Here is a 27500-nt window from a genome sequence, read left to right as displayed (position 1 = left end):
GGATATGGTACACCTATTTTAACCGGGGTATACACCGGCCCAGTACACTGGTGCTCATTTCGCCGACCTCGGAAGGATGACAGGCTGAGTCAACCCCCTGGTGTATTAATTCAGTGGCCCAACGGGGCTTGAACTCAGGACCTTTTGGATCCCAAGCCGCTGCCCTAACCACTGCGCCAACACCAGGCTATCTATATATATTTATATATGTATATATATATATATTTATATATGTATGTATATATATATATATATGTATGTATGTATGTATATATATATAATATATATATATATATATATATATATAATATATATATATATATATATATATATATATATATATATATATATATATGTGTATGTAACAAAAGGTCTTGAGTTCAATCCCCATTGGGACACTGAATTAATGTATGTGTATATATATATATATATATATATATATATATCTATCTCAAACACCAGGGGGTTGACTGAGCCTGCCATCCTTCCGAGGTCGGCGAAATACTGGGCCCGGTGTATGCCCCGGTTAGAATAGGTGTACCATATCCCTGTGTGTCGTAAGAGGCGACCAGGGTTGCGTCAGGAAGGGCATCCAGTGTAAAAGCCTATGCCAAATCATAATGCGGACAACAAAACGAATTTCCATACCGGATCGGTCGAGGCCCAGGTTACCAACGACCGCCACCGGTTCCAGTGGTCAGCAGGGTACCAGTGGAAATTGTGCTACTGCTGGGCGAAGGAGGAGAAGGAGACGGGGAAGGCGAGTCCGGAGGCAGTGGGAGAGGGGGAAGGGTAGAAGTGTGGAGGTGAGAGTTGGAACTCTGAATGTTGGGACGATGACTGGCAAAGGGCGAGAGTTGGCTGATATGATGGAGAGAAGAAAGGTGGACATACTGTGTGTACAAGAGACCAAGTGGATGGGGAGTAAGGTTAGGAGCATTGGAGGTGGTTTCAAACTGTTCTTCCATGGTGTGGATTGGAGGAGAAATGGTGTCAGGGTAATCCTGAAGGAAAATTATGTCAAGAGGGTATTGGAGGTGAGGAGAGTGTCTGACCGAGTGATGAGTGTGAAGTTGGAAATTGAAGGGGTAATAATGAATGTCATCATTGCATATGCCCCACATATGGGGTGTGAGATAGAGTATAAAGAGGATTTCTGGAGTGAGTTAGATGAAGTGGTGGAGAGTGTATCCAAGGATGAAAGAGTGGTGATTGGAGCAGATTTCAATGGGCATGTTGGGGAAGGGAATAAAGAGGATGAGGAGGTGTTGGGTAGGTACGGTCTCAACAAGAGAAATGTGGAAGGGCAAATGGTGGTAGAGTTTACAAAAAGAATGGAAATGGCAGTGGTAAATACGTATTTCAAGAAGGAGGAGGAACACAGGGTGACATACAAGAGTGGAGGAAAGTGCACACATGTGGATTACATCTTAAGCAGGAGATGCAACCTGAAAGATTAGTGACTGTAAGGTGGTGGCAGGGGAGAGTGTAGCTCAACAGCATCGATTGGTGGTCTGTAGGATGAATTTAGAGGTGAGGTTGAGGAAGAGAGTGAGGGCTGAACCAAGGACCAGATGGTGGAAGCTGAAGGAGGAAGACTGTTGCGTGAAATTTAGGGAGGAGGTGAGACAGGCGTTGGATGGTGGTAAAGATGGGTGGAATGATTGGGCAACTACAGCAGAAGTGGTGAGGGAGATAGCTCAGAAGGTACTTGGTGTGACATCTGGACAGAGGAAGGAAGATAAGGAGACTTGGTGGTGGAACGAGGAAGTATAGGAAAGTATAAGGAAGAAGGGGTTGGCGAAAAGGAAGTGGGATAGTCAGAGAGATGAAGAAAGTCGGCAGGAGTACAAGGAGTGGCAGCAAAAGGCAAAAAGAGAGGTGGCAAAGGCCAAGGAAAAGGCATATGACGAGCTGTATGAGAAGTTGGATACAAAAGAAGGGGAAAAGGATTTATACCGATTGGCAAGACAGAGGGACCGAGCTGGGAAGGATGTGTTGCAGGTTCGGGTGATAAAGGACGCAAATGGGAATGTGCTGACGAGCGAGGAGAGTGTGTTGAGAAGGTGTAATGGAGTACTTTGAGGAGCTGATGAATGAAGAAAATGAGAGAGAAGGTTGGAAGAGGTGGAGATAGTGAATCTGGAAGTGGCGTGGATCAGTAAGGATGAAGTGAGGACTGCTATGAAGAGGATGAAAAGTGGAAAGGCAGTTGGCCCAGATTGTATACCAGTGGAGGCATGGAAGTGCTTAGGAGAGATGGCAGTGGGGTTGTTAACCAGATTGTTTAATAAAGTCTTGGAATGTGAGAGGATGCCGGAGGAGTGGAGATTAAGTGTACTGGTTCCGATTTTCAAGAATAAGGGTGATGTGCAGAGCTGTGGAAATTACAGAGGGATAAAGTTGTTAAGCCACACCATGAAGGTGTGGGAAAGAGTAGTGGAAGCTAGGTTGAGAGGAGAGGTGACGATCTGTGAGCAGCAATATGGGTTTATGCCAGGAAAGAGCACCACTGATGCGATGTTTGCTTTGAGAATGTTGATGGAGAAGTATAGGGAAGGCCAGAAAGAGTTACATTGTGTGTTTGTGGATTTCGATAAAGCTTGTGATAGGGTGCCAAGAGAGGAGTTGTGGCATTGTATGAGGAAGTCGGGAGTGGTGGAGAAGTATGTGAGGATCGTGCAGGATATGTATGAGGACTGTGTGACAGCGGTGAGGTGTGCGGTAGGAATGACGGACCGGTTTAAGGTAAAAGTGGGATTGCACCAAGGATCGACTCTGAGCCCTTTCCTGTTTGTAATGGTGATGGACAGGTTGACGGACGAGATCAGACTGGAGTCTCCATGGACTATGATGTTCGCGGATGACATCATGATCTGTAGGGAGAGTAGGGAGCAGGCTGAGGCAAGCCTCGAGAGGTGGAGGTACGCACTGGAGAGAAGGGGAATGATAGTCAGTAGGAGTAAGACGGAGTACATGTGTGTAAATGAGAGGGAGGGTGGTGGTATGGTGCGGTTGCAAGGAGTTGAGGTGGGGAAGGTGGATAGGTTTAAATACTTGGGATCAACTGTCCAAAGTAACACAGAGTGTGGGAGAGAAGTGAAAAATAGAGTGCAGGCAGGATGGAGTGGTTGGAGAAGAGTTGCAGGAGTGATTTGTGACAGAAGGGTAGCTGCAAGAGTGAAGGGGACAGTATACAAGACGGTAGTGAGACCAGCTATGTTGTCTGGTTTGGAGGCGGGAGCACTAACAAAAATACAGGAAACGGAGCTGCAGGTGGCAGAGTTAAAGATGCTGCGATTCTCGTTGGGAGTGACGAGGATGGATAGGATAAGAAATGAGTATATTCGAGGGACAGCGCAGGTAGGAGGGTTTGGAGACAAAGTGAGAGAGGCGAGATTGAGATGGTTTGGACATGTGCACAGGAGGGAAGCGGAGTATATCGGGAGAAGGATGTTGAAGATGGAGCCGCCAGGCAGGAGGAGAAGAGGAAGGCCAAAGAAGAGGTTCATGGATGTGGTGAGGGCAGATATGCGGGTGGTTGGAGTGTCAATGGAAGATGTGGAGGATAGAGCGAAATGGAGACGGTTGATCCGCTGAGGCGACCCCTAACGGGAGCGAGTTGAAAGAAAAAGATATATCTATATATATATATATATATCTATATATATATATATATATATATATATATATATATATATATATATATATATATATATATATATATATATATATATATATATATATAGCAATCCCCCGCTATATCGCGGTTCACCTTTCACGCCCCCGGTTCATCATGGGTTTTCCATTGGAACCTAACTAATTTTTTCTGCGGATTCCTCTGGTATATCGCGGTAATAATATATAAAATATAACTCTTGCAGCAATAAATTATAACGCGTGGTGCTCGACCAGTCACACTACACACGAGACAAAGTTTCGCTTGTGAACTTCGAATATTTTCTACGTTTTTTTTCTCCAAGCCCTACGATGCCGCCCAAACGCCCTGCACCTTCTAAGGCTTCTGGCAAGGAACCGAAGCGCCAGAGGAAGGTCCTGACGCTCCAGGAGAAGGTTAAGGTCCTCGATATGCTTCAGGAAGGAAAAAGGTTTGCTGCGGTTGGACGAGCACTGCCAAACCGACCAGACCAGACGAGTCTATATCCGGCGCCTCAAACCCGATTACTGCCAAACCGACCAGACCAGACGAGTCGATCTCTGGCACCTCAAATCCAATCACTGCCAAGCCGACCAGACCAGACGAGTCTTTTTTTGGGAGGCATCCATCGTGGATTTTCACTTCTCGCGGGGGGGGGGGGGTTTGGAACATAACCCCCCCGATAAACGGGGGATGACTGTATATATGTATATGTGTATATATATATATATATATATATATATATATATATATATATATATATATATATATATATATATATATATATATATATATATTGTTACGGTGCCGGTGCGTCAGCCACAAGCCGACCGCTCTGACGGAGCCGTAAGTCGAGTCGGCCCGACCGATCGCCCGGAATATAGATCGCCGCTTGGATAACTCCGAAGCCGACGGGTACTTGTGCTAGAACCAAAATATGCCAATGGGCAGACCACGTGGGGTAGGGTCGATTGCCAACTTCAATTTACCTAAATACCCACGTGATCCAACTACTGGGGGTATTTCACCCTCGACGGAACTCGTACGAAACAAGCCGCTTAAGCGAGCCTGTCCCCTGCGCGATTCCGAGCGGCTTAATCGCCGAGAACCGTCGGTCCGAATGTCCCCCTTTTACGGCAAACCAACGGCTTTCTAACTCCCAACACACGACATGCTCAGTCAATGAAAGAATCGACGCGACGAGCTGAAAACATTTAACAATTAGGGTATTTATTAATAATAATGGGGAACTAGGGAAGCACGTAAGAGCAGAACTATACCGACTATACGAAATGCAATGCAATCATTTACAGCACACAAAGCATTAAACAGTTTCCTACTTATTAGAGGGGCCCACTGACATTCGTGTACACACACACACACACACACACACACACACACACACACACACACACACACACACACACACACACACACACACACACACACACACACACGAAATAGTGGCTGATGCCTTTAATAATGGACTCCAGCTCAGAGGACAGATGAGCTGAAACCCAGAACCTATCTCGAACCTCTCCACCTCGTGTGGTCTTCAAGCTGTTCGGACCCGGGCTCCAGTGAGAGCGAGCTGGATCCAATCGCCGTGAGCCGCGATCCTTCCCGAGCTCCAGCGAATCCTCTCGCACTTCTGAACACATGCTGGTCAGACGAGGCGTCGATGCGTCGCTTCCCCGAGGAACCACCTTCAAGATGAGGCCGATGAGTCGCACCAAGCCGGGAACCAAGCGGAGAACAAAGAGCTCCACGAACCAAGAAGAGCCAGTGAAGCAACCAGCTCAACTCTCTTCCGATAAACAAAGCCTCTCACAACACGAACCAAGAGCAAGAAGCCACCACCAGCAGCTCAAGCCGAGCAACCAGCTCAACTCTCTGCCGATGAACAAAGCGAGGACCAAGAACTCTGAGCCGAGCAGAACCCAAAGGCCTGCTGAAAAGCCAAGTCGAAGCAAAAAGCTTTCAAAAAGCCCTAACCCGAGCCAAGCAGAAGCCGAATCTCGACTGAACAACCCAACGAACCAACTGAGGATCTCTTCCTTATTCACCTCCGCCCTTCCCCCCCCCCCTCCCGGCATGGCTCATCGCCCCGTGCCCGCACAACCGCGGGTGGGAGGGAGTTTTTCCGTCCCGTGATTCAGGGTGGGAGGGCTCTTCTTCCTCTTCGCAGAAGAGGGGGTGAGCCTCTCCATTGTGATGGGATCGCTCTCTAACTATTAAATTGAATCACAGCGCACTTCATCGATTTCTGCCCATTAAACAATGGAAGGTGAGCTATCTAGGGAACAAACACTTATCGACATAGCTGACTAAGGGAACCTGTATGTTGTGTGCAATTGAATTCCAAATTCGTAACAATATACTGCAGATTAGACTTGATTGCTGCTGAGTTTATCGAGCGTTCTCACACTTCCATAGCCTTGGGGTCCTTTTCTCTGACTTGGTCTTGAATGGCTGACGGTCTTGACGGCAATTGCTCTTCTCTCTGCTTGACCTCTTAAAACTCAGATCCACTATAAAGTGCGTGCGTGCGTGCGTGCCCTGGATAGTGAGACGTTTTTTGTGAAGTTCTCCTGGAGTTTTCTAATGTGCAATGTGATTCGCCAAAATGACAAAAGAATTCCCATGTTTTAAACCCACGCGTTGTTAAGGTGAATGGAGCAGCTTCATAGGTCCTTCCATGGCATGGCATTCTTATTACAAAATAAATAACAAAAAGAATGATAACATTCTAACAAAGCATACATTAATTAATCCGAATAATAACAATCATCGTCGTTGTTGTATCCTTTGGTAATAATAATAACAAACGTATGATCCCGGCCGTCGCCCAAGCACATCTGGGCTTGGTGAAATGGCAAGCTCATGCTCAAGCAGTAACAGCTGGCAGGTATGCCATAAGGCCATGAAGACTGATGAAATATGTTCCAATGGACCAACGAGCCATCTTGGACTGCAAAAAGACTAGAAATGCCAAACGAGATCGCATAGTCTCACCCAGCATGCTCGTACTGAACAAAAAAATACAATTTTGGTATTGCAGGCAGTGGTGGAGATGCAGTGGGTGCAAGCAGTGGTGACGGTGCAGTGGGTGTTGGTAGTGGTGACTGTGCAGCAATATAAATTGGTGTAAATGAGGTATGGGAGACAGTTTTTGTGGGTGATGAGACAATTAAATATGTGGATTCTTCATTCTGTAGAAAGGATGGTTGACATATAATTTTGTGCAGTTTTGAAGGAGCAGGAGCTAAGATATTGAAGGAAGGGTAAACAATATTGTATCGGGTCATGGGAGGAAGAAGTTGCTTGTGGTACACCTCGGAGCAAATTATGTCGGGAAAGTTTACTCAGAGGTTTTGAAAAATAGATACAGGATATTGGGTAAGTGGCTGAAAGCAAAGGGTTGTGAGGTCATGTTTTCTGGGATTCTCCCAAAATTAGGAAACGACGTAGAAATTATGAGCAGAGTGATAGATGTTAACCAATGGCTGGAAGAATTGTGTCAGGAGGAAGGTTTTACAATTCAAGTGGCAGTGGGAATCATTTCAGGGACAAGGGGAGTGTTCCAGCCTGATGGCTGTGTCTTTAATAAAAAGGGGGCAGCAAGGTTTTGCATTGAGAATTGAGGAAGGGATTCAGGCTTTTTTCTGTCAGCGGAGGATGCGTAAGCCATTAAGGAAGGAACTGATGATGTAATTGTGATTAGTGAGGCCAGGAAAGAAAATATAATTTCAGGAAGGGAAAGGTTAAATATATTCTCTACCAATGCCAGTAGTTTAAATAAGAAGATGGAAGAGCTTGAAGCCAAAGTACATAGTGAGGAGTATGATATAGTTGCAATAAGTGAGACATGGTTAGGGAATAGAGCAAATGGAGGACAGGATTCGAAGACAAAAGGTGTATCGCTGTGATGGGAAGGAGAGCATAAGAGGAGTAGCAATCTGGGTAATGGACAGCATTGCATCAAGAGAAAGATCAGATCAGGTGTGGGAGCATGCGCCAGAGCAGCATGTTGCTGCATCGAGTTTCTGCCGATACGCCATGGGGTGTCTGTCTGGCCATCCCCCAGGCAGATGCCTGGTCCATCCCCATCTCCTTGAGATGCTGATCAACCTGCTGCAACCATGAGGCCCCATTGGCCTCCTCCACTCACAAGGCTCCTTCACTGAGAATCTGGTGAGCAGGATCAGCATCAGGGAAACGAGCTAAATGTCCATACAACCACAGCTGACGCTCACAGACTATGCAGGTAACAAATCTCATTTGAGTCTTTCTCAGCAACCACTCGGACACTAAGTCAGACCAGCGATAGCCAAGGATTCTCCGAAGAGACCTGGGACCAAAGGAATTAAGTCTCCGTCTCAGATCCCTGGTCAGAGTCCAAGTCTCACATCCGTAGAACAAGGCTGTGAGCACTAAGGACCCGAAGACCCGGACTTTCTTCCTGCTGCACAGGTACCGGCAGTGCCATACCCCATGCTCCAGTGAATCCATGACTCACCAGGCCTGACCCCGACGTCTATTGATCTCTGGCTCACAGCCAGCAGAGACATGAATATGACTGCCAAGGTAAGGGAATTTCTCTGTGACCAAAGCATCCTTGCCATAAACAGGTACAGACAAGATAGCAGCATCCACGATGTCATTGAAAGCCTGGATCTTAGTTTTGACCCAGGAAACCCGGAATCCCAGTGGCTCTGATTCCTCATTCAGCACCTCAAGAGCCCCGGATAGGAGATCCAGAGTCTCCACAAAGATGACTGCATCATCTGCAAAATCAAGGTCAGAGATCTTGACATTCCCAAATGATGCACTGCCGCTTCATCTCTTCGACATCCTCCCCAGAATCCAGTCCACACAAGCGCTGAAAACTTTTGGGCCAGTACACACCCCTGACCAACTCCAGTCGCAACTCCAGTGAAAAATCCAATCATCATTAGACCATTTTAAATCCTTTATCCCTGAGCAGGGGTCAGCTTTTTGCGGGCTCCATTCATGGTACCCTTTCTTGTGGCAATGTTTTTACGGCCAGATGTCCTTCCTGACGCCAACCCTTTTGTTGCCTTTGGCACGCAGGGATAATTACCAGTATACTGGTGCTCATTTCGCCGACCTCGGCAGGATGAAAGGCTGAGTCAACTCCCCTGATGTTAATTCAGTGGCCAGCAGGACTCGAACTCAGGACCCCGAGAATCCCAAGCCACCAGGCTCTTGACGAAATCCAATAACAACTGGAAATAAGTCGGAGATGGTATCACCACATCTGACAGCACAGCAAGCATCAGAGAAAAGTGTGGACATCAGGTTGATCAGTTTTGGTGGCACCCCTGAAGCCCAAGAATACTCCAGGGGGCATAACGATTCACTGAATCAAACGCTTTACAGAGATCAACATAGAATGCAAGCAGCACCTTCCGAAACTCTCGTCTGCATCCTGTGAGCACACGGAGGGCAAAGATACAGTCAATTGTTGACCTCTTTGGTGTTAAGCCTGACTGCTCTGGGTGCTGGTGCTCAAGTAGATGTTGGTGAATCCTATCAAGAATTATCTGAGCAAAAACCTTGCCCGACACTGAGAGCAGCATCACCTCTGGGTAGTTGCTGCAGTCCTGGCGATTACCATCCCCTTTCCAGAGAGGGACAACAAGCCCCCTCTGTGAGTCAGAGCACAGAACTGCATGCAGTGACATGAGTACTGCATTTCCACCATCGTTGTGAAGTTCAGCATGGGTGCCACAGATCAAAGTTGCTTTCCCCTATTTCAACCGGTTCAGTTCAGCCTGTGTTTCCACAAACGAAGGTTGATCACAGTTGATTGGAGGGTCAGCAATAGGGAAAGTAACACCCTTGACATCCATCTCATCAGCTGGTGAATCAGCCTGGTGCAGCCGCTCAAAGTAACCGGCCAATCAGGCCTTCACTTCGGACTTCTCTGTCAGGAGCCCACTTGCCCTGCGACTCTGCTCAGTGGTATCCAGTGTCCCTTGAGAGACAAAATTCTTCTTCACCCTTCGCTGAGTTCCAAGACATCCACCGGCAACATCAAGGATAGTGGTTTTGAAGGCACTCCACAACTCCACAGGATTTCCAAAAGTACCCAGATTCCGCAATTCCCCACTCAGCCTGTTTGCAAACACCTCAGCTACCCTCTCATCCTTGAGCTTGTCAACATCCAGCCAAGGCTGGAATGGTACCATTCTCCCGGAAATTTAGCTACAACTTCAGAGTTGCGACTAAAATCCTATTGTCAGTAATGAGGAACTGAGCACTCCGGTAGACATTGCACTTCTGGATCGTCCTCCAGTAATCATCAACGAGCACATGGTCAATCTCCTTTTCCACACCACCAGCATTGGAATACCAAGTCCAGTGATGAGCCTTTGGGTGCTGAAACCATGAACCAGCCACCCTAAGTCCATGACTTCTTGCAAAGTCAAGGAACTTGGTGCTATTCTGGTTCACAGTTCCAAACCCATTGGGACCAACACACATCTCATAGCGATCCCTGTCAGTTCCAGTCGATGCATTGAAATCCCCCAAGACTGGAAGAGTATCTTGCCCGGGGCACTGATGAACCACAGACTCGAGCATGGCAGAGAATGCGTCCTTCACATTGAGATCACTCGCCTCAGTCGAAGCATATACAGAGATCAGGGAAACGACACCCAAGGAGTGACGAATCCTTGGTCTCATAATACGCTCGTTGACCGGTGTTGCCTCAATTATCATTGGAGTCAGCTTATTGGAAACAGCTACAGCAACTCCTTGGTCATGGTAACCATCAGAGCGACCAGACAAATAGTTGGTGTAACCACCCGCCATGATCTCTCCACTATCCGGTCTCCGAACCTCAGAGAGAGCTGCAATACCGATGTTCAAATGCTTGAGCTCAGATGATAACAGAGACAGGTGATCATCCTCTTTTTGGGATAGAACATTCCAGGCACTTACCTGAAGGTTAACCCAAGGAGACCGCCTTCTGGTGGAAGACACCAAAGCACCGCACCACCATGACACATACTACCTCAATCTGACCTAGGAAGGTTACCCCGTGGTTTTCCTCCTATCATCAGAGTGGGGTCCCGAAGGTTTTGCCCCAATCCCGTTATCCGGTTATCTGCCCTGCGAAGGTCAGGCAGCCGCACAGGAGGGACTCCTACGGAGTGGGTTTTTAGATCTCTGCGTTTTTTTGTGTGTGTTTTGTGGATTAAAGGGTTTTTACGGTTGCCAGAGTGCAAATCCTGCCACCAACCTCAAAAATAAAAAACGAAAAAGTAACCCAACTGCAGGAGGATATCCACAGACACAGTTTGGCACTATAAATGGATGGCCATTGGCTCACCAGGAGATCCTCCGCCCTTTGATAGAGAAAGGGGTGATGTTATGGAGGAATTAATGTGGAGGATTCTGTATGGGGAGAGATTAGAGATTGTAACAACAGTAAAATACTGGTGGGATGCTTTTATAGGGCTCCAGGCATGAAGGAAGAGGAGGAAGGAGTAGTACATGAATAATTCAAAAGGGCATGTGGTCAGGGAAGAGTATGGTTTACGGGGGATTTTAACTTGCCAAGGTTAGATTGGGTCCAGGAACAGGGAAATCGCTGAACAGATGAGGATTTCCCAGATTTAGTCCAGGATTGCTTTTTGACCCAGTTTGTCGATAAGCCCAAGAGGGGGAATGCAGTGTTCGACCTCCTTTTAAGTCACAATCCCAATATTGTGGAGGAGGTGGAGGTCAGGGAGCATTTAGAAGCAAGTGACCACAACATTGTGTGTGCAAAGATTCTGTGAAGGGTTAGAGTTCAGGATAGTAGAGCAAGGCAATTCGATTTCAGGAAGTCAAACCTTGAGGGTATGAGAAGAGAATTGGGTGATGTCGATTGGGAGAAGCTATCAAAAGGACAATCGGCATCAGTGAAATGGGAAACCTTTAAGGAGCAAATGTTTAGAGTGCAGAGTAAGTACATTCTAATGAGGTGTAAAACTCTCAGCAGAAAGAGACCAGGGTGGGTTGAGTAGTGAGATAAGGAACGCTATTAAGGAGAAGCAGAAGCCATTTATTGGGTCTAAAATACCAGGACTGGTGTTAGATTTATATCACTATCGGAGTAAACAGAGGCAAGTTCAGAAAATAATTCGGCAAGCGAAAATAGAGTATGAGAAGGACATGGCTAATAATATTAAACATAACAGCAAGGCATTCTTTCAGTATATCAGGGGAAAAGAACAGGTTAAGACCAGTTTCGGCCCATTGAGGAATGGCTCCGGGAGAGTGGTTAGTGATGAAAGTGAGATGGCAGGCTTATTAAACGTGTTTTGCTTCAACTTTTACACAAGAACAGTCAGGAGAATTGCCAGTAGCTGAAAGTGTTTATCAAGGAGGTGAAGAAAGGCTTTTACAGAAGATCCAGGTTGGAATGGAGGAAGTAAAGGAACAGCCAGGTAATCAAAGAGAAGACAAGGCTCTGGGGCCAGATAATATGCACCCGAGAGTATTGATGGAGGTGGCTGAACAGGTAAGCGAGATGTTAACGGATGTTTTCAATAGTTCCCTGAAGTCAGGAAAAGTACTGGAGGATTGGAGAGGAGAAAATGTAACACCATTATTTAAGAAAGGATCCAGAGAAGAATTGGGAATCTATTGACCTGTAAGTTTGACTTCAGTTGTGGGGAAGGTGTTGGAGACATTAATTAAGGACCAGATGAGGAATCATTTAAAGAAATACAAACTAATTAAAGGTAGTCAGCATTGGTTAACCAAAGTCAGTTCCTTTCTCACAAATCTTTTCGAGTTCTCTGAAGCAGTGTCTGATTTGGTGGATGAGGGAGTGGTGGTGGACATAGTATATCTAGACTTCAAGAATGCATTTGATGAGGTACCACATCGGAGTTGGGTAGCCGAAGTGAGAGCTTGTGGAGTGGCTGGTCAGGTAGCTAATTGGATTGAAAATGTCTTTGCAATAGTGATAGGAAGCAAAGAGTTTCTGTGAGTGGGAGGATGTCTTGCTGGGAGGATGTAAGTAGCGGGGTACCTCAGAGATCAGTACTCGGAGCATTACTATTCATTATTTACATCAACCATTTGGATAATGGGGAAAAGAGTAAGCTTTCCTAGTTTGGAAGTCAGGTGGATAGCAGAGGGAGTGGTGATCAGATTCAGGAAAGTATTGACACTTGCACGGATTGGGCAAAAGATTGGCAAATGTAATTTAATCTCAGCAAGTGGAAGGTGTTGGGGATAGGAAGGAACAATGAAAATAGATAACACCAGACTCCTGTTGTGACAGTGGTTGATGAAAAAATCATTTCAAGAAAAAAAAAGATAACTCCAGCAAACTATACCGCTGAGGTTGTTTGCATTGATCAAATTCTCCCGAAGAGTACTTGACTGAATCGGGAATTTATTTTATCCCCCCCCCCCCCCGGAGGGAGGGAGCGGGATATTGTAATTGTCCGGTTTGTTACTTACGAAATCTAAAGATTTCCTAAGTATATTGATCACTTCCGGACTCTGCTTGTGTGTTGTGTGTTTGTTGGCATGATAACTCGAGAACGGAAGAAGCTACCAATGTCAAATTGCACCGCATTATTCAGGAGGGTGATGGCTTGCGCTGATTAGATTTTGGTCAACATCGGTCAAAGGTCAAGGTCACAGTGAGGTCAAACATCCAAAAATGATAACTCGAGAACGGAAGAAGCTACCAATGTCAAATTACACCACGTGATTCAGGAGGGTGATGGCTAGTGCTGATTATATTTCGGTAAAAATCGTTCAAAGGTCAAGGTCACGGTGAGGTCAAACATCCAAAACATTCGATTTTGATGGTTTGGTACAGAATCATCGTAGAAACTTCTGGTTTGCGTCGCTACCTTCTCTAGAGACAGCTTTTATTAAACAAGGTCAGAGGTCAAGTTGACGATTTCGTAAGTACCAGTCTATGACTTTGTTTGTCTGTTTGTTTGTCTGTCTATTCGCAACTTTACGGCAAAACGGCTTTAGCAAACACTGTCAAATTTAATCCACAGGTGGCCAATGAACCTTGGACGACCCCATTAACTTTTGGCCCCAACTGGATCAAAGGTCAAGGTCACGAAAAGATCAAAATCGTTTTTCGCTCATAACTTCGTCAAAAATGATCTGATTTACTTCAAACTCAGCTTATCGTGAACCTTATTATATTTGTCACTTGTAATCCTACCCATTCCTATCGTGAAAAATGCATATTTGTGAAGATCTGTGGGGTCCGAAGTTTTTGGGGTCATGGTCATCGGTCAAAATTACAAATTTTCCATTATAAATCAAAAAAGGTTAGGAATATGTGTGTTTACTATGGAAGACATATATCAAGTCCTTTATTGGCTTTCATTTGACACCATGACCTTTGACCTTACGTGGCCTTGAAAGGTGAAAATCATTTTACGGTCATAACTTCGTCAAAAATGGTTTAATTGACTCCAAACTAAGACTAAAATATTCGTTATTCTATTCCTTATAATCAACATTCAGGTTAAGGATGTATCAAATTTAAATTTGATCCCCAAAATAACTTTATGCCTTAAATGGGCGGATTTGTTGTGCCTGCCACCACTTGTTTCATAATTTTTTCTTTGCCCGATTTGAATGAAACTTGATACTGCACACCACAGGAGAATGGTGAGTAAGATGGCCCTAAAATTTTTGTGCTATTGTGTACCGTTTGGCTGTATTTTGGGAACATACATGCATACATACATACAAGATGAGAGTTTTAGTAATATATATAGACAGATGATGCAAGGGGTAATTTTGGAGCGTGTCACACAAGAGAAGGATCTGGGGGTGGTAATATTTACGGGAGGTAAGTAGGCAGCACAATGCCAGGCAGCTGAAGGTCGTGCAAATGGGGTTTTTGGTTGTATTCAGAGAGTGATTATTTATTAATCAAAAGAGATGGTGTTAACATTTTATATGAATTTCGTGAGGCCACATCTCGTATATTGTGTGGATGTCTGGGAGAGCCGAGAAGTATTATATGCATGCCAGCTCTATTTTTTTTGAATCCAGATTCTGAATCCTAACCCAGCCACCTCCCTTCTTTCTCCCTCCCCTACCAAATATCACTGACGAATTGTTTTTGCTTGGATCACCTCTCCCCCTCCTCCCCCACACAGGTGGATGATTACACGGTAGAGAGTGTTGATGAACTGGGTGAGATTTTACTGGTGAGATTTGAAAAGGAAACATTCCTGATGTCGGATGATTGGCACTGTGAATCTGTGCGAGTGAAAGATTCTGGAGGGAAGATCACCTACTTCCCAGGATACTGCTGGCTTCTGGGGGACAATCCGATGTTGGAGCTTCGTACTGCTACAGGTAAAACTTTCACCATCATTGGATTTGAAACTTTCAACCAAGTACCTTCCCATTGGGATTGGCACAAGCTTGCTGTTGTGGAATTTATTTCTTAACGTTTTACTATCCCGCCCCCTCCCGGAGGGAGGGAGCGGGATATTGTAATCGTCCGGTTTGTTTGTCTCTTTGTTTGTCTGTCTGTCTGTTAGCAACTTTACAGCAAAACGGCTTTAGCAAACACTATCACATTCAAACCACAGGTGGGCAAGGAACCTTGGACAACCCCATTAACTTTTGGGTCCAATTGGATCAAAGGTCAAGGTCAAGGACACGAAAAGATCAAAATCTTTTTTCGCTCATAACTTCGTCAAAAATGATCTGATTTACTTCAAACTAAGCTTATAGTGAACCTTATTCTATTTGTCACTTATAATCCTACCCATTGCTATCGTGAAAATGCATATTTGTGAAGATCGGTTGGGTCCGAAGTTTTGGGGGTCATGGTCATCGGTCAAAATTACAAATTTTCCATTAAAACTAAAACATGGTTACGAACATACAACTTTACGGGAAAATGGCTGGCTCAAACGCTGTCAAATTGTATCCACAAGTGGGTAATGAACCTTGGACGACCCCATTAACTTTTGGGTCCAATTAGGTCAAAGTTCAAGGTCAGGTCACGAAAAGGTCAAAATCTTTTTCGCTCATAACTTCGTCAAAAATGGTTTAATTGACTTCAAACTAAGACTAAAATATTCCTTATTCTATTCCTTATAATCAACATTCAGGTTAAGGATATATATCAAATTTAAATTTTATCCCCAAAATAACTTTATGCCTTAAATGGCCGGGATTTGTTGTGCCTGGCACCACTTGTTTGTTCTTACTTTTTAGTTAACCGTTTAACCGACTCAATATAAATCCTGTTACTCAAATGAAAGACACCGATTAATTCACTTGCCACAACATGAAAGTACATCACATCAGAGAGTTTTATTATACTTGGTACTTGGCTAGTACCAAGGAGCACAAGCCACCGAGATTGTAAAACATCTTCAATGATTTTCAATAAAACAAGATTGCAATTTCTGGTATTTATATGCTTTCATGGGAGAGTGGAGGGGGCTGTTAAGCCTTAGCCAAAGAACTCCAATTGCAATACGTGTCTTCTAGGTGAAAAGCAAATGACAGAATCACAGCGAAAGTTGCTGTTATCAACCAGGTCACTTTGTTACATAGCAAGACATTCCTTTTATCAACATTTAGGTCAAAGACTCTTGGCTAAAGGAAAAACATCACTGACAGCCAATTCAACTTGTAGCATAAAATTATATTGATAAAACACCAGCAACAATTACAAAGGAAAGTACATTAATATGATTATTTTCTTCCACACATGCTGTGCAGAAAAGAATGTCACCCTCATCCTTAAGATACGAGTGACATTTTACACGTGTTAAGGAAATTTTACATTTTGCTCCTTCTGGCATGTTTTATGATGGTACATTGCAATATTTACTGCATTTAACAACCATACTCAACCATTCAGCATCATGTTAAGGGTGGATCTATTGTATTTATAACATGTGCACATTGGGTGGGTGGATAAAGCTGAAGGTAAAGTGTTATCATGTGCTGATGAAAGTCAACATTCATCTGGTAATGTCAGAGTGTTGTCTCAATGCTGGAGAGTTTGACGTTTCACTCGAGCAGATTGACACAGGAATGCAAGGAGTCATCGCTCTTCAGGACTGGTCTCCATTTCTACTGCCCCTGATGTTAACTCAGCCTTGGAATTCTTTCACAGAAATCTGCTTTCTGTAATGCACAGATGAATTTCATCTCGTCATCGTTTAACCTACCCTTCTTTCCACCAATGGTACACTGAATCCTGTGGTGAAGCAGTTACTCTGATTCAACTTGCCTTCTCTTCCTGGAATGCTAATCCAACCAAAAGCAATCTTGGTGCATTCCTAAAAGTACTCAGTAAGTGCATGTACATTCTCATGAGAGCCAGAAAACAACATCTGTCCAACCTCAAAAAATGAACTTTCAAACTTGTCTCCCTCTTCTAAAACCTGGTGGCACCTTGTTGAGTTTGTCTCTGGAGTATGCTACCCTTTCATCCCTTCCCCCTCTTCAAACGGCATGACAACCAACTCTGCTCCTGAGAAGGCTGAATGCCTCAATTCTGTGTTTGCTTCTAAATATTGTGTCCCCAACCCCTCACTCTCGGGACCCATCCTTCCCTGTCATACCAACTGCTCCTGGACACTGTGTCTTTTGCAGCTGAGAATGTGGAGAAGGTTCGTTCAACCCTCGACTCTGACACTGGACTGGACGGCATCAGCTCACATGTCCTAAAAACCTGCTCTGCTGCTTTGTACATCCTCTCTCTGCTCTTTTCACCCTATTGTTTGCCCTCAGTCATTTTCCATCTGCTTGGAAATCTGCCAACGTCATGCATCTATATGTATATATACTTTAAAAAAAATAATATGTATGTATATATATGTATGTATGTGTATATATATATATATATATATATATATATATATATATATATATATATATATATATATATATATATATATATATATATATATATATATATATTGGGTGGTCGCTGGAGTACCCTTATTTTCACTTTTTACCACTCAGCCCGAATTGGGCTAAAGGGGTATTGTCGTCACAGGCGTTGTCTGGGCGTCCGTCCGGGCGTCTGTCAACTTTTGGTTTCCGTCAATTTCGAGGAGATCGCCTTGTCCGATTAAATCCATTTTTCCAGGGTATGTTAGGGTTGAGGAGAGGAAGGTTCCTTTCGAAAATGGGCGCGCTGCGATTTTCAATGTGGCCCTCATGGCAGCCATCTTGAAATTGGTTTCCGTCGATTTTGAGGAGAACGCCATGTCCGATTAAATCCATTTTTGCAGGGTATGTTGGGGTTGAGTAGAGGAAGGTTCCTTTCGAAAATGGGCGTGCTGCGAGTTGCAATATGGCCACCATCTTGAAATTAGTTTGCGTCAAGGGGCTGAGGGGTTACGCCCGCTTTGCGGTGCTATTTTTCCATCTGTCTGTATGTTTGTATGTTGGGTGGTCGGTAGAGTACCCTTATTTTCACTTTTTCCATCTGTCTGTATGTATGTTTGTATGTTTGTTTGTATGTAATGGACAGCTCTGGCGGCCAGAGGAGTCAACTGATTTCGATGAAACTTGACAGGTATGTTCATACTAGGATCTAGTTGTATGCTTTTGAGCACCGTTGCTATGGACACCACCGTTACCAGCAACGGGACTTTGAAATTTTTGAAAAATCCCAAAAAATCAATTTTTTCGAAAATCACAAATCCGCTTCCAGGCTTTTATACGCATTATAATCAACCTCTTTGTCAAAAATTTTCAGCCCGATCCGTCAAAAACTGTATGACTAGTATGCAATTATGTAGCGAGCACCCGTGTTACCTACCGGCTTGTTGGGTGGTCGTAGAGTACCCTTATTTTCACTTTTTCCGTCTGTCTGTATGTATGTTTGCTTGTATGTCTGTTTGTTTGTAATGGACAGCTCTGGAGGCCAGAGTAGTCAACCGATTTCGATGAAACTTGACAGGTGGGTTCATACCAGGATCGAGTTCTATGCTTTTGAGCACCGTTGCTATGGACACCACCGTTGCCAAGCAACGGGACTTTGAAATTTTGGAAAAATCCGAAAAAATTAATTTTTTTGAAAATCAAAAATCGGCTTCAAGAATTTTATGCGCACTATAATCATCCTCTTTGTCAACAAATTTCAGCCCGATCCGTCAAAAACTGTATGACGAGTATGCAATTATGTCGTGACCACCCATGTCGCCTACCGGCTTGTCTGTATGTCTGTATGTAATGGACAGCTCTGGAGGCCAGAGGAGTCGACCGATTTTGATGAAACTTGACAGGTAGGTTCATACCCGGATCTAGTTCTATGCTTTTGAGCACCGTTGCTATGGACACCACCGTTGCCGAACAACGGGACTTTGAAATTTTTGAAAAATCCTAAAAAATATATTTTTTCGAAAATCAAAAATCGCCTTCCAGGCTTTTATGCACACTATAAACAACCTCTTTGTCAAAAATTTTCAACCGGATCCGTCAAAAACTGTATGACTAGTATGCAATTATGTAGCGACCACCCATGTCGCCTACTGGCTTTTACGTATATACATCTCAACATAGATATTATTAAAATATATATACATATATGTATTTATATATTTTAATAATATGTATGTATATACAGTGCTCAGCATAAATGAGTACACCCCGACAGATTTGTCAGAAAACCTTTAGTTTCCTTTCAGAATCTACATTTTCTATGGGATACTAGACTACAAAATACTCCCACAAATGTGGGCCATTGATTGCAAACAAGATTTATTAATTTGCACACTCAAAAAAGGAATTTTCCTAACAAATTCATTAAAGACCATGTTGCAAAAATGAGTACACCCCAATGAAAGTCTTAGGGGCAAAGCTAAATTTTAGACTACAAAATTCTAATTAACAATAATTCAACCACAGGTGAGTTTAATTATTCATTAAACAGGTGTCCAGCAGACAGTTGACAATAAAAGGTTGTTACTTAACCAAGAAAACCCCTTCCCATTTCATGCTGTCAGCAATGGCACCACATGGAAGAGAAATGTCACAAGACCTGGGAAAGAAAATAATTTCTTTACACAAGGAAGGTGAAGGCTACAAGAAGATCAGCAAAGCTTTACTCATCAGTCAGAATACAGTAGCAAAAGTGATACAAAAATTTAACAAATATGGAGCTACAACCATCTCACAGAGATATACAGGCCGTCCACGGAAGTTAACACCTCGACAGGAGCGTCTTCTGATGAGAAGGGCTGAAGAAAATCGTCATGCAAGTTCTCTGCACTTAGCTAAAGTAGAAAGCCAAACTGGGGTGACTGTTTCCCGTGACACAATACGGCGTACCCATGCTAAAAAAGATGAAGACTACTGGGACTCTATACTCTGGAGTGATGAGATCAAGATAAATGTTTTTTAGCATGGGCCCTGGCAAATTTTAGGCGGGATTTTTTGTGCATGAGCTTTAGGAGAGGCTTCCTTCGTGGACGACACCCATGCATGCCATTCCTCTGCAGTGTACGCCGTATTGTGTCACGGGAAACAGTCACCCCAGTTTGGCTTTCTACTTTAGCTAAGTGCAGAGAACTTGCATGGCGATTTTCTTCAGCCCTTCTCATCAGAAGACGCTCCTGTCGAGGTGTTAACTTCCGTGGACGGCCTGTATATCTCTGTGAGATGGTTGCAGTTCCATATTTGTTAAATTTTTGTATCACTTTTGCTACCGTATTCTGACTGATGAGTAAAGCTTTGCTGATCTTCTTGTAGCCTTCACCTTCCTTGTGTAAAGAAATTATTTTCTTTCTCAGGTCTTGTGACATTTCTCTTCCATGTGGTGCCATTGCTGACAGCATGAAATGGGAAGGGGTTTTCTTTGTTAAGTAACACCCTTTTATAGTCAACTGTCTGCTGGACACCTGTTTAATGAATAATTACTCACCTGTGGTTGAATTATTGTTAATTAGAAATTTGTAGTCTAAAATTTAGCTTTGCTCCCAAGACTTTCATTGGGGAGTGCTCATTTTTGAAACATGGTCTTTAATGAATTTGTTAGGAAAATTCCTTTTTTGTGTGTGCAAATTAATAAATCTTGTTTGCAATCAATGGCCCACATTTGTGGGAGTATTTTGTAGTGTAGTATCCCATAGAAAATATGGATTCTGAAAGGAAACAAAAGGTTTTCTGACAAATCTGTCAGGGTGTACTCATTTATGCTGAACACTGTATGTATATATATATATATATATATATATATATATATATATATATATATATATATATATATATATATATATATTTTAGTAATATGTATGTAAATATATTTTAGTAATATGTATGTGTATATATATATATATATATATATATATATATATATATATATATATATATATATATATATATATATATATATATATATTGATATATATCTATATATGTATATGTATATATATATATATATATATATATATATATATATATATATATATATATATATATATATATATATATATATATATATATATATATATATATATATATATATATATATTTTAGTAATATGTATGTGTATTTATATATATATATATATATATATATATATATATATATATTTATATATTTATTTTTATATTTTTTATTGATATAATCTACATATGTATATATATATATATATATATATATATATATATATATATATATATATGTATATATATGTATATATATATATGTATATATATATATATATATATATATATATATATATATATATATGTATATATATGTATGTATATATATGTATGTATATATATATACATACATATATATACATATACATATATATATATATATATATATATATATATGTATATGTATTCACACGCACACTCACAAGATGACGTCTCGTGGTCTATTGTGCCCGATGAAGCTGGCGAAACGTTGCCTGAGACTGGGTCTGCTGTTGCTTGTTTGCTCAAATTAGAGGAGTTGATCTAGTTTTTTAGTTTTGGTTGGAAGTGCCTTCTTCTTCTTACAAAATGTAATAAATAAATAATAATGAAAAAAAAATCCTTGCTGGTGAATCCACCATTTTAATTGACGTCTTTTCCAAATTCAGCAATTGTTTTCAAAGTTGTTCTTTTTCAGTCGGTATTTTTCTATCAATACCTCTGTTAGTCAAGCAGCTTCACTGTGTTGTACATTGTCTCACCATTAATCGCATGACATCCTTAACCTTCTATCATTTTATAACACCCTCCACCCTCTTCCCCCAAGGAACAGCATTTGTTTTTTGTCTTGTGGCCAAAAATATTCTGCACACTGTATATTCATTTTCTTGACACATGTGATTGAGTTTTGTGTAAAGCTGACACCAACCTCCTTAACAATTATCATTCAATCTCAGATTTTTTTGTTTTATTTACAACTGAATACACTCCAAGTCTGACAATCATCATTATTCACTCCACATGCTCCTGCCCTCCCAGCCTCTCTCCCACAGCATGAACATCAGGCGATCCTGAAGTCCCATCGAGAGGAGGAGAAGCAGAGAAGGAAGGAGATGTTCAAGTGAGTTTGGTTGTCACATCGCACGTTCTGGAATGCAAGTTGTATGTTACCATATTTTATGTTTTATTTTCTCTCTTTGTATCTTGCAAGCAACAACTGCACGTACACAAGTTCATCTTTTCAACTTCATGAGTAACAGGAGCCACATGCAACATCTTTTTTTCTTGTTGAAAAATCATGACATCATCTATTGGTGTGTATGACATCACCGAATCAGATGATGGACATCATTCAGTTTGGTCACTCACTTTGTGAACCTGGACTACATTCCACATATTCATTCAGTGGAGAGTTTATTGTGTGCTTGTTCATAAATGATTTGTTAATTGGATTTCGATGATTGATTCTTGGGTGTAATCACAGGTATTATTTCCCCACGCATGTGACACGAAAAGTGGGGTGAAGCAATTGATTCACTTCTGTCTGTCTGTCCACAAACATAAATTTTTGATCGAGAAACAACTTAATTTCAATTGAATGTTGCATTTTGAACACAAATTGGAACACGAACCTGTAGCTGAGCAGTAGTTTAGCTTTAAATTTGTCTCAATTGCTCATGCACAGAAAGGAATGAGATTTTTCAAAAAATTCTGTCTGCCAGTCAACCAAAATTTTAAATCATTCCAAACAGGAAACTTACTGTTTTTAATGACATCCTAAAGGACATAAACAACAGCTTCAAAAAATTAATGTAACGTGTTGAAGAAGGTGGTGGGAAAGAGACTGCGTCAATAACGGTCACTCTCTCTCTCTCTCTCTCCCTCTCCCTCTCTCCCTCTCTCCCCCTCTCCCTCTCCCCCTCCCTCTCCCTCTCCCTCTCCCTCCCTCTCTCTCTCTCTCTCTCTCTCTCTCTCTCTCTCTCTCTCTCTCTCTCTCTCTCTCTCTCTCTCTCTCTCTCTCTCTCTCTCTCTCTCTCTCTCTCTCTCTCTCTCTCTCTCTCTCATTTCCTCTATCTCTATCTCTCACTCTCATAACCCCATCCCTCTCCTTCCCACCCATGTCCCTCTTCCTCCCTCTGGGTGGTGTCCGAGCATTGTTTGGTATGATCTGTTTGAATGTGCTATTTTAACATACCCGATTTTGTTGAATCCAGCACGAATGCCTGCTGAAGGGGACCATCCCCCCTACCCCCTCCGCTTTCTGTGAAGTCCCACTATCAAATACATATTCAGAACACCTCATTCCCCTCCACACTACCTCGATTTCTCCACCATTCTCCTCGCTCCCTCCCAAAGTGTATTGACGTGTGACGAGGCCTTGCTTTCCCCCCCCCTTCCTCGCTCTCTCTCCCCCTTTTCTCTCCCCCTTTTCTCTCCCCCTTTTCTCTCCCCCTTTTCTCTCCCCCTTTTCTCTCCCCCTTTTCTCTCCCCCTTTTCTCTCCCCCTTTTCTCTCCCCCTTTTCTCTCCCCCTTTTCTCTCCCCCTTTTCTCTCCCCCTTTTCTCTCCCCCTTTTCTCTCCCCCTTTTCTCTCCCCCTTTTCTCTCCCCCTTTTCTCTCCCCCTTTTCTCTCCCCCTTTTCTCTCCCCCTTTTCTCCCCCCCTTTTCTTCCCCCCTTTTCTCCCCCCTTTTCTCCCCCCTTTTCTCCCCCACCCTTTTCTCCCCCCTTTTCTCCCCCCCTTTTCTCCCCCCTTTCCTCCCCCCTTTCCTCCCCCTTCCTTGCTTCCTCCACCTTCCTTTGTCTCTCCCCCTTCCTCTCTCTCTCTCTCCCCCACTTCCTAGCTCCCGAATATTCCCATCAATGAAATGAAGGGTTGTGTGTGTGTGTGTGTGTGTGTGTGTGTGTGTGTGTGTGTGTGTGTGTGTGTGTGTGTGTGTGTCCATATCTCCAGTACCATGAAACTTTGCGTGCACACGAAGGGAACTCTAAGGAAGTGCATGAGTAAGAATTGAGTGTTTGGATTAATTTTAACACCCCTTTTGAAGATAATTAATGGCCTTATTTAATGATATCCTTTATCAGACGCATCCTCGACCACCTTGCTCTTGATGGGGTCTTAAGGCGTATCCGAGGTGACCTCACTGGTGTCTGAAGCCATCATGTTTTTGGCCTGCTCAACCATGTCTTGACTCGGAACAGGCCGCAACGCTTTCTTAACGATAGGTTTTTTTTTTTTTTTTACTTTCCTAAGTCATATTATCGAATGTCTGTTGTTCATAGCTACGAATCGTTGGGTATATTACAATGCATATAAACACCCGGAGACGCCAGCGTTCGTGGCTTAGTTTCATTTGTGCACATGCCATAACCTTGAGAATCTCTTGAACTAACCCAAATTACAAAATTTATGCTCCAGAAAAAAACGTTCCAACTGCAAAAAATGTGTTTATTTGTCCAATTCGGACATATTTGATATTTTGGGCGCATTTGGGAGGTGTGTGGCAAATGGCGATTTTGTGATCACTAATCACATGCCAAGTGAGCCATTCCCGATCAACTGATTAGTTGGGGGTGCTTAAGCCACTTTGCGAGCACTCTACAATATCCGCACTGTCACTGAATACTGTATACCGATCGACTTGAACAATGTTCAGGGGCCACTCGCCTGCGATGGCCCTACATTGTTCTGCGGTCACTCTGGCGTAGATGAATACAAATTAAAAACTTGAAGAGCACTGGGAAAATTATTATTGGGAATGTTTTGTTTTTTTTTTAAATGCAGAATGCCCATCTCCTGTATGTTTGTAATAGGTGGGATGTGTGGGAGCCTGATCAACCATTAACTATCATGGCTAAGACGGCCAGAGATCTTCCACGTGAGGTCCGCTGCCCAGATGAACACCGACTGGACCAGAACGTTGGACTGCAGCAGATGTAAGTTACATTTTTTATTTAAAGCTTTGATGAGAAACTTGAAACTAAACTCTGCATGAATTAATCATTTTCTCTACATTTTCTCAAGTGGCCATCAAAATGTTTTTTATTATTTATTTTTAAGAGAGAGAATGATCTTCAACTGCAACTGTTTCATACAAACCCAGGTGAAAGAGGATGACAGTATGAGATCTATGAGTACTTCAAATTTAACCCAGTCTTTTGTTTAAAATGACAATAATGCACACTCATTATTAATGTATGAGCCCATTTGTCCGAAAGTGCTGTTAACCAATGATCATCATCGCACCATTTCTGTTTCAATGCATGTGCTGAAAATCAAGATGGCAGGAAGTGAGATCACAAAAAGGGTGCAACAGCAAATAATTTTAAAATTGTCATAAAATTAAAATATTTAGCCTGGTTATATTTACTGGCAGAGTACCCATCCTTCGGGCGATCTTGTTCTCACCATGCAACACGTTGTTCTGATGCATACCTTAATCTGGGCGGTGTACAGGCAAACAAAAATAACCCAAGTTACATGCTTGAATCAAAAACATACCTTCTGCTTATAATTCAAAACATGGGGACAGGAATACTGTACTGCAAATGGTGGAGACTTGTAATATCCTCCCCCACCTTGAGGCGACACAAATGCAAGACCAAATCGGTACAGTCCTGCATTTGAGTAATCAGAAGGAACCCGAACAAGCAAAAAACAAGGATGAAGTTATCAGGAGGAACCTGGATCGGATTCACATTTCAGCTGCGACTCCTCTGCCCTCAAACCCATTCAGGTACTGCCAAGTGAGCCTTATTAAAAAAAAAAAAAAATATATATATATATATATATATATATATATATATGTATCAAAAAGAACCAAGATCAAAAATATTAAATAACTCTGGCTGCCATGCCTCGTGTCTGACCAAGTTGAAATTTAGAACATGTATTCCCCATTACGACGAGATCATAATGATGAAGCTTCATGTCGATTTGATTAAGAGAAACATTATTTAATATTTTTCTTCAATCCAACATGGCTGCCAAACTCTGTCACCTATCAATTATTTCTTAAACTTGTACACCCAAGGCTTGGGGGACATTTGTGTGAAGTTTCTCCTCGATATATCCAGCCATTCTGGAGAAGATTTTTTTGTAGGTTTTGGGTAAATCCAATCTGGCTGCCAAACCATGTGACCAATGACATCATATGTGTGAACCTTTTGTTACTCATGGATAGGTCATCATACGTATAAAGTTTCTCCTTGATCTGTTCAGCCTCTTCAGAGAAGATGTTTAAATGTTTTTTTAAAAAAAAAACCATTATGGCTGCCGAATCCAGTGACCGATCACGTCATTAATTTTTTTGTCTGTGCACCATTTTATCCTGAGATGACCCTCAAAAAATTTTCATGCTGATCAGATGTAGCGTTATTCATATGTAATTTTGACGTCTTAACGAAGGTATCTATGATGTCATTAAAAGACACTTATTTCCCATGAGGAGTACTTGCCGTGTGCAGTTTCAATTTTTTTCTATTTTTTTTCAAAGTTTTTCCATTTTTCCAACATCGCTGCCACACCACGTGACCTATGACGTAATAATTATCAATAATACATTCCACATGAGTAGCTGTTGCAATGATGAAAATTTCGTCTCAATCCGCTAACTGGCTGCAGAGAAAAACTCTTAAGTTCTGTGCGGCCAAACAAACAAACAAACAAACAGATCCAAATGCAATACCCTCTCCTCGACGAGGATAATGAACAAAGGCACTCCTTCTGATGGTGCCAACCAATTGTCTATATACACCTCCACAATCCTGTTTGAGCTCTGCTCCACCTGGCCTGTTAATCTGGTTGTATTGTTTTTTTAAAAATGTTTCAACTTCCTCTTGCTCCCATGTTGAACAATCTATTGTACAGCATCCTCGCCTATTACATCTTTAGGTAAGTGCTGCATAACGTCATCACTGGGCGCCGAAGACACCCGCGATGACCTGTGCCACCGAAAAGGCGCACTCAGTTTTCACTCCATTTGTTTTTCTTGTTGTACACCGCTCCTTTTCAATTCCATGTCCAGCGATTCATGACGTCATTGCCAGGTACCGAAGGGAGGGAGTACTCAGTTTTTACTCCATTTGTTATTTGGACAAATTTATTTATATTTTTGACAAGTATGTTGTTCACCTCCGTTTGTTTGTGTGTTTGTCTGTCCACTCACTTCCAGCCCAAACAGCTCAACTGGTCATTCTGAAATTTTCAGAGAATAATGCCATCTACCCTCTGATGGTCTCACATTCAAGTGTCGTAAAATTTGGTCAAACAAAAAGGTCTAAATAGGCCAATCAGCCAATTTGAGCCAAATTTTCTAAAATCCTCAAGTTTCATCCAATTGACTTGAAATTTGAACAGGATTTGCACATAAGGTCAATGAATTCAACCACTTATTACTTTTGAGGTTATCCTAGGTCAAA

General features: G+C 42.5%; 1 protein-coding gene across 1 annotated transcript in view; it reads left to right on the top strand.

Annotated features, from left to right (window-relative positions):
* LOC147029369 (polyunsaturated fatty acid 5-lipoxygenase-like) overlaps window positions 1-27500 on the top strand; it is a 133933-nt gene that overhangs the window by 9445 nt on the left and 96988 nt on the right. The window contains exons 3-5 of the mRNA XM_085872371.1: window positions 14830-15031; window positions 22123-22204; window positions 24894-25016. Coding sequence (XP_085728497.1) covers window positions 14830-15031; window positions 22123-22204; window positions 24894-25016 — 407 coding nt within the window. The remainder of the gene's footprint in view (window positions 1-14829; window positions 15032-22122; window positions 22205-24893; window positions 25017-27500) is intronic.

Source organism: Eptatretus burgeri, chromosome 3, assembly GCF_056783735.1.
Source record: "Eptatretus burgeri isolate ZD-2024b chromosome 3, Ebu_testis_v1, whole genome shotgun sequence".
Taxonomy (NCBI): domain Eukaryota; kingdom Metazoa; phylum Chordata; class Myxini; order Myxiniformes; family Myxinidae; genus Eptatretus; species Eptatretus burgeri.
The sequence above is the reverse complement of the archived record's forward strand: the minus strand, read 5'-3'. Positions and strand labels throughout refer to the sequence as shown.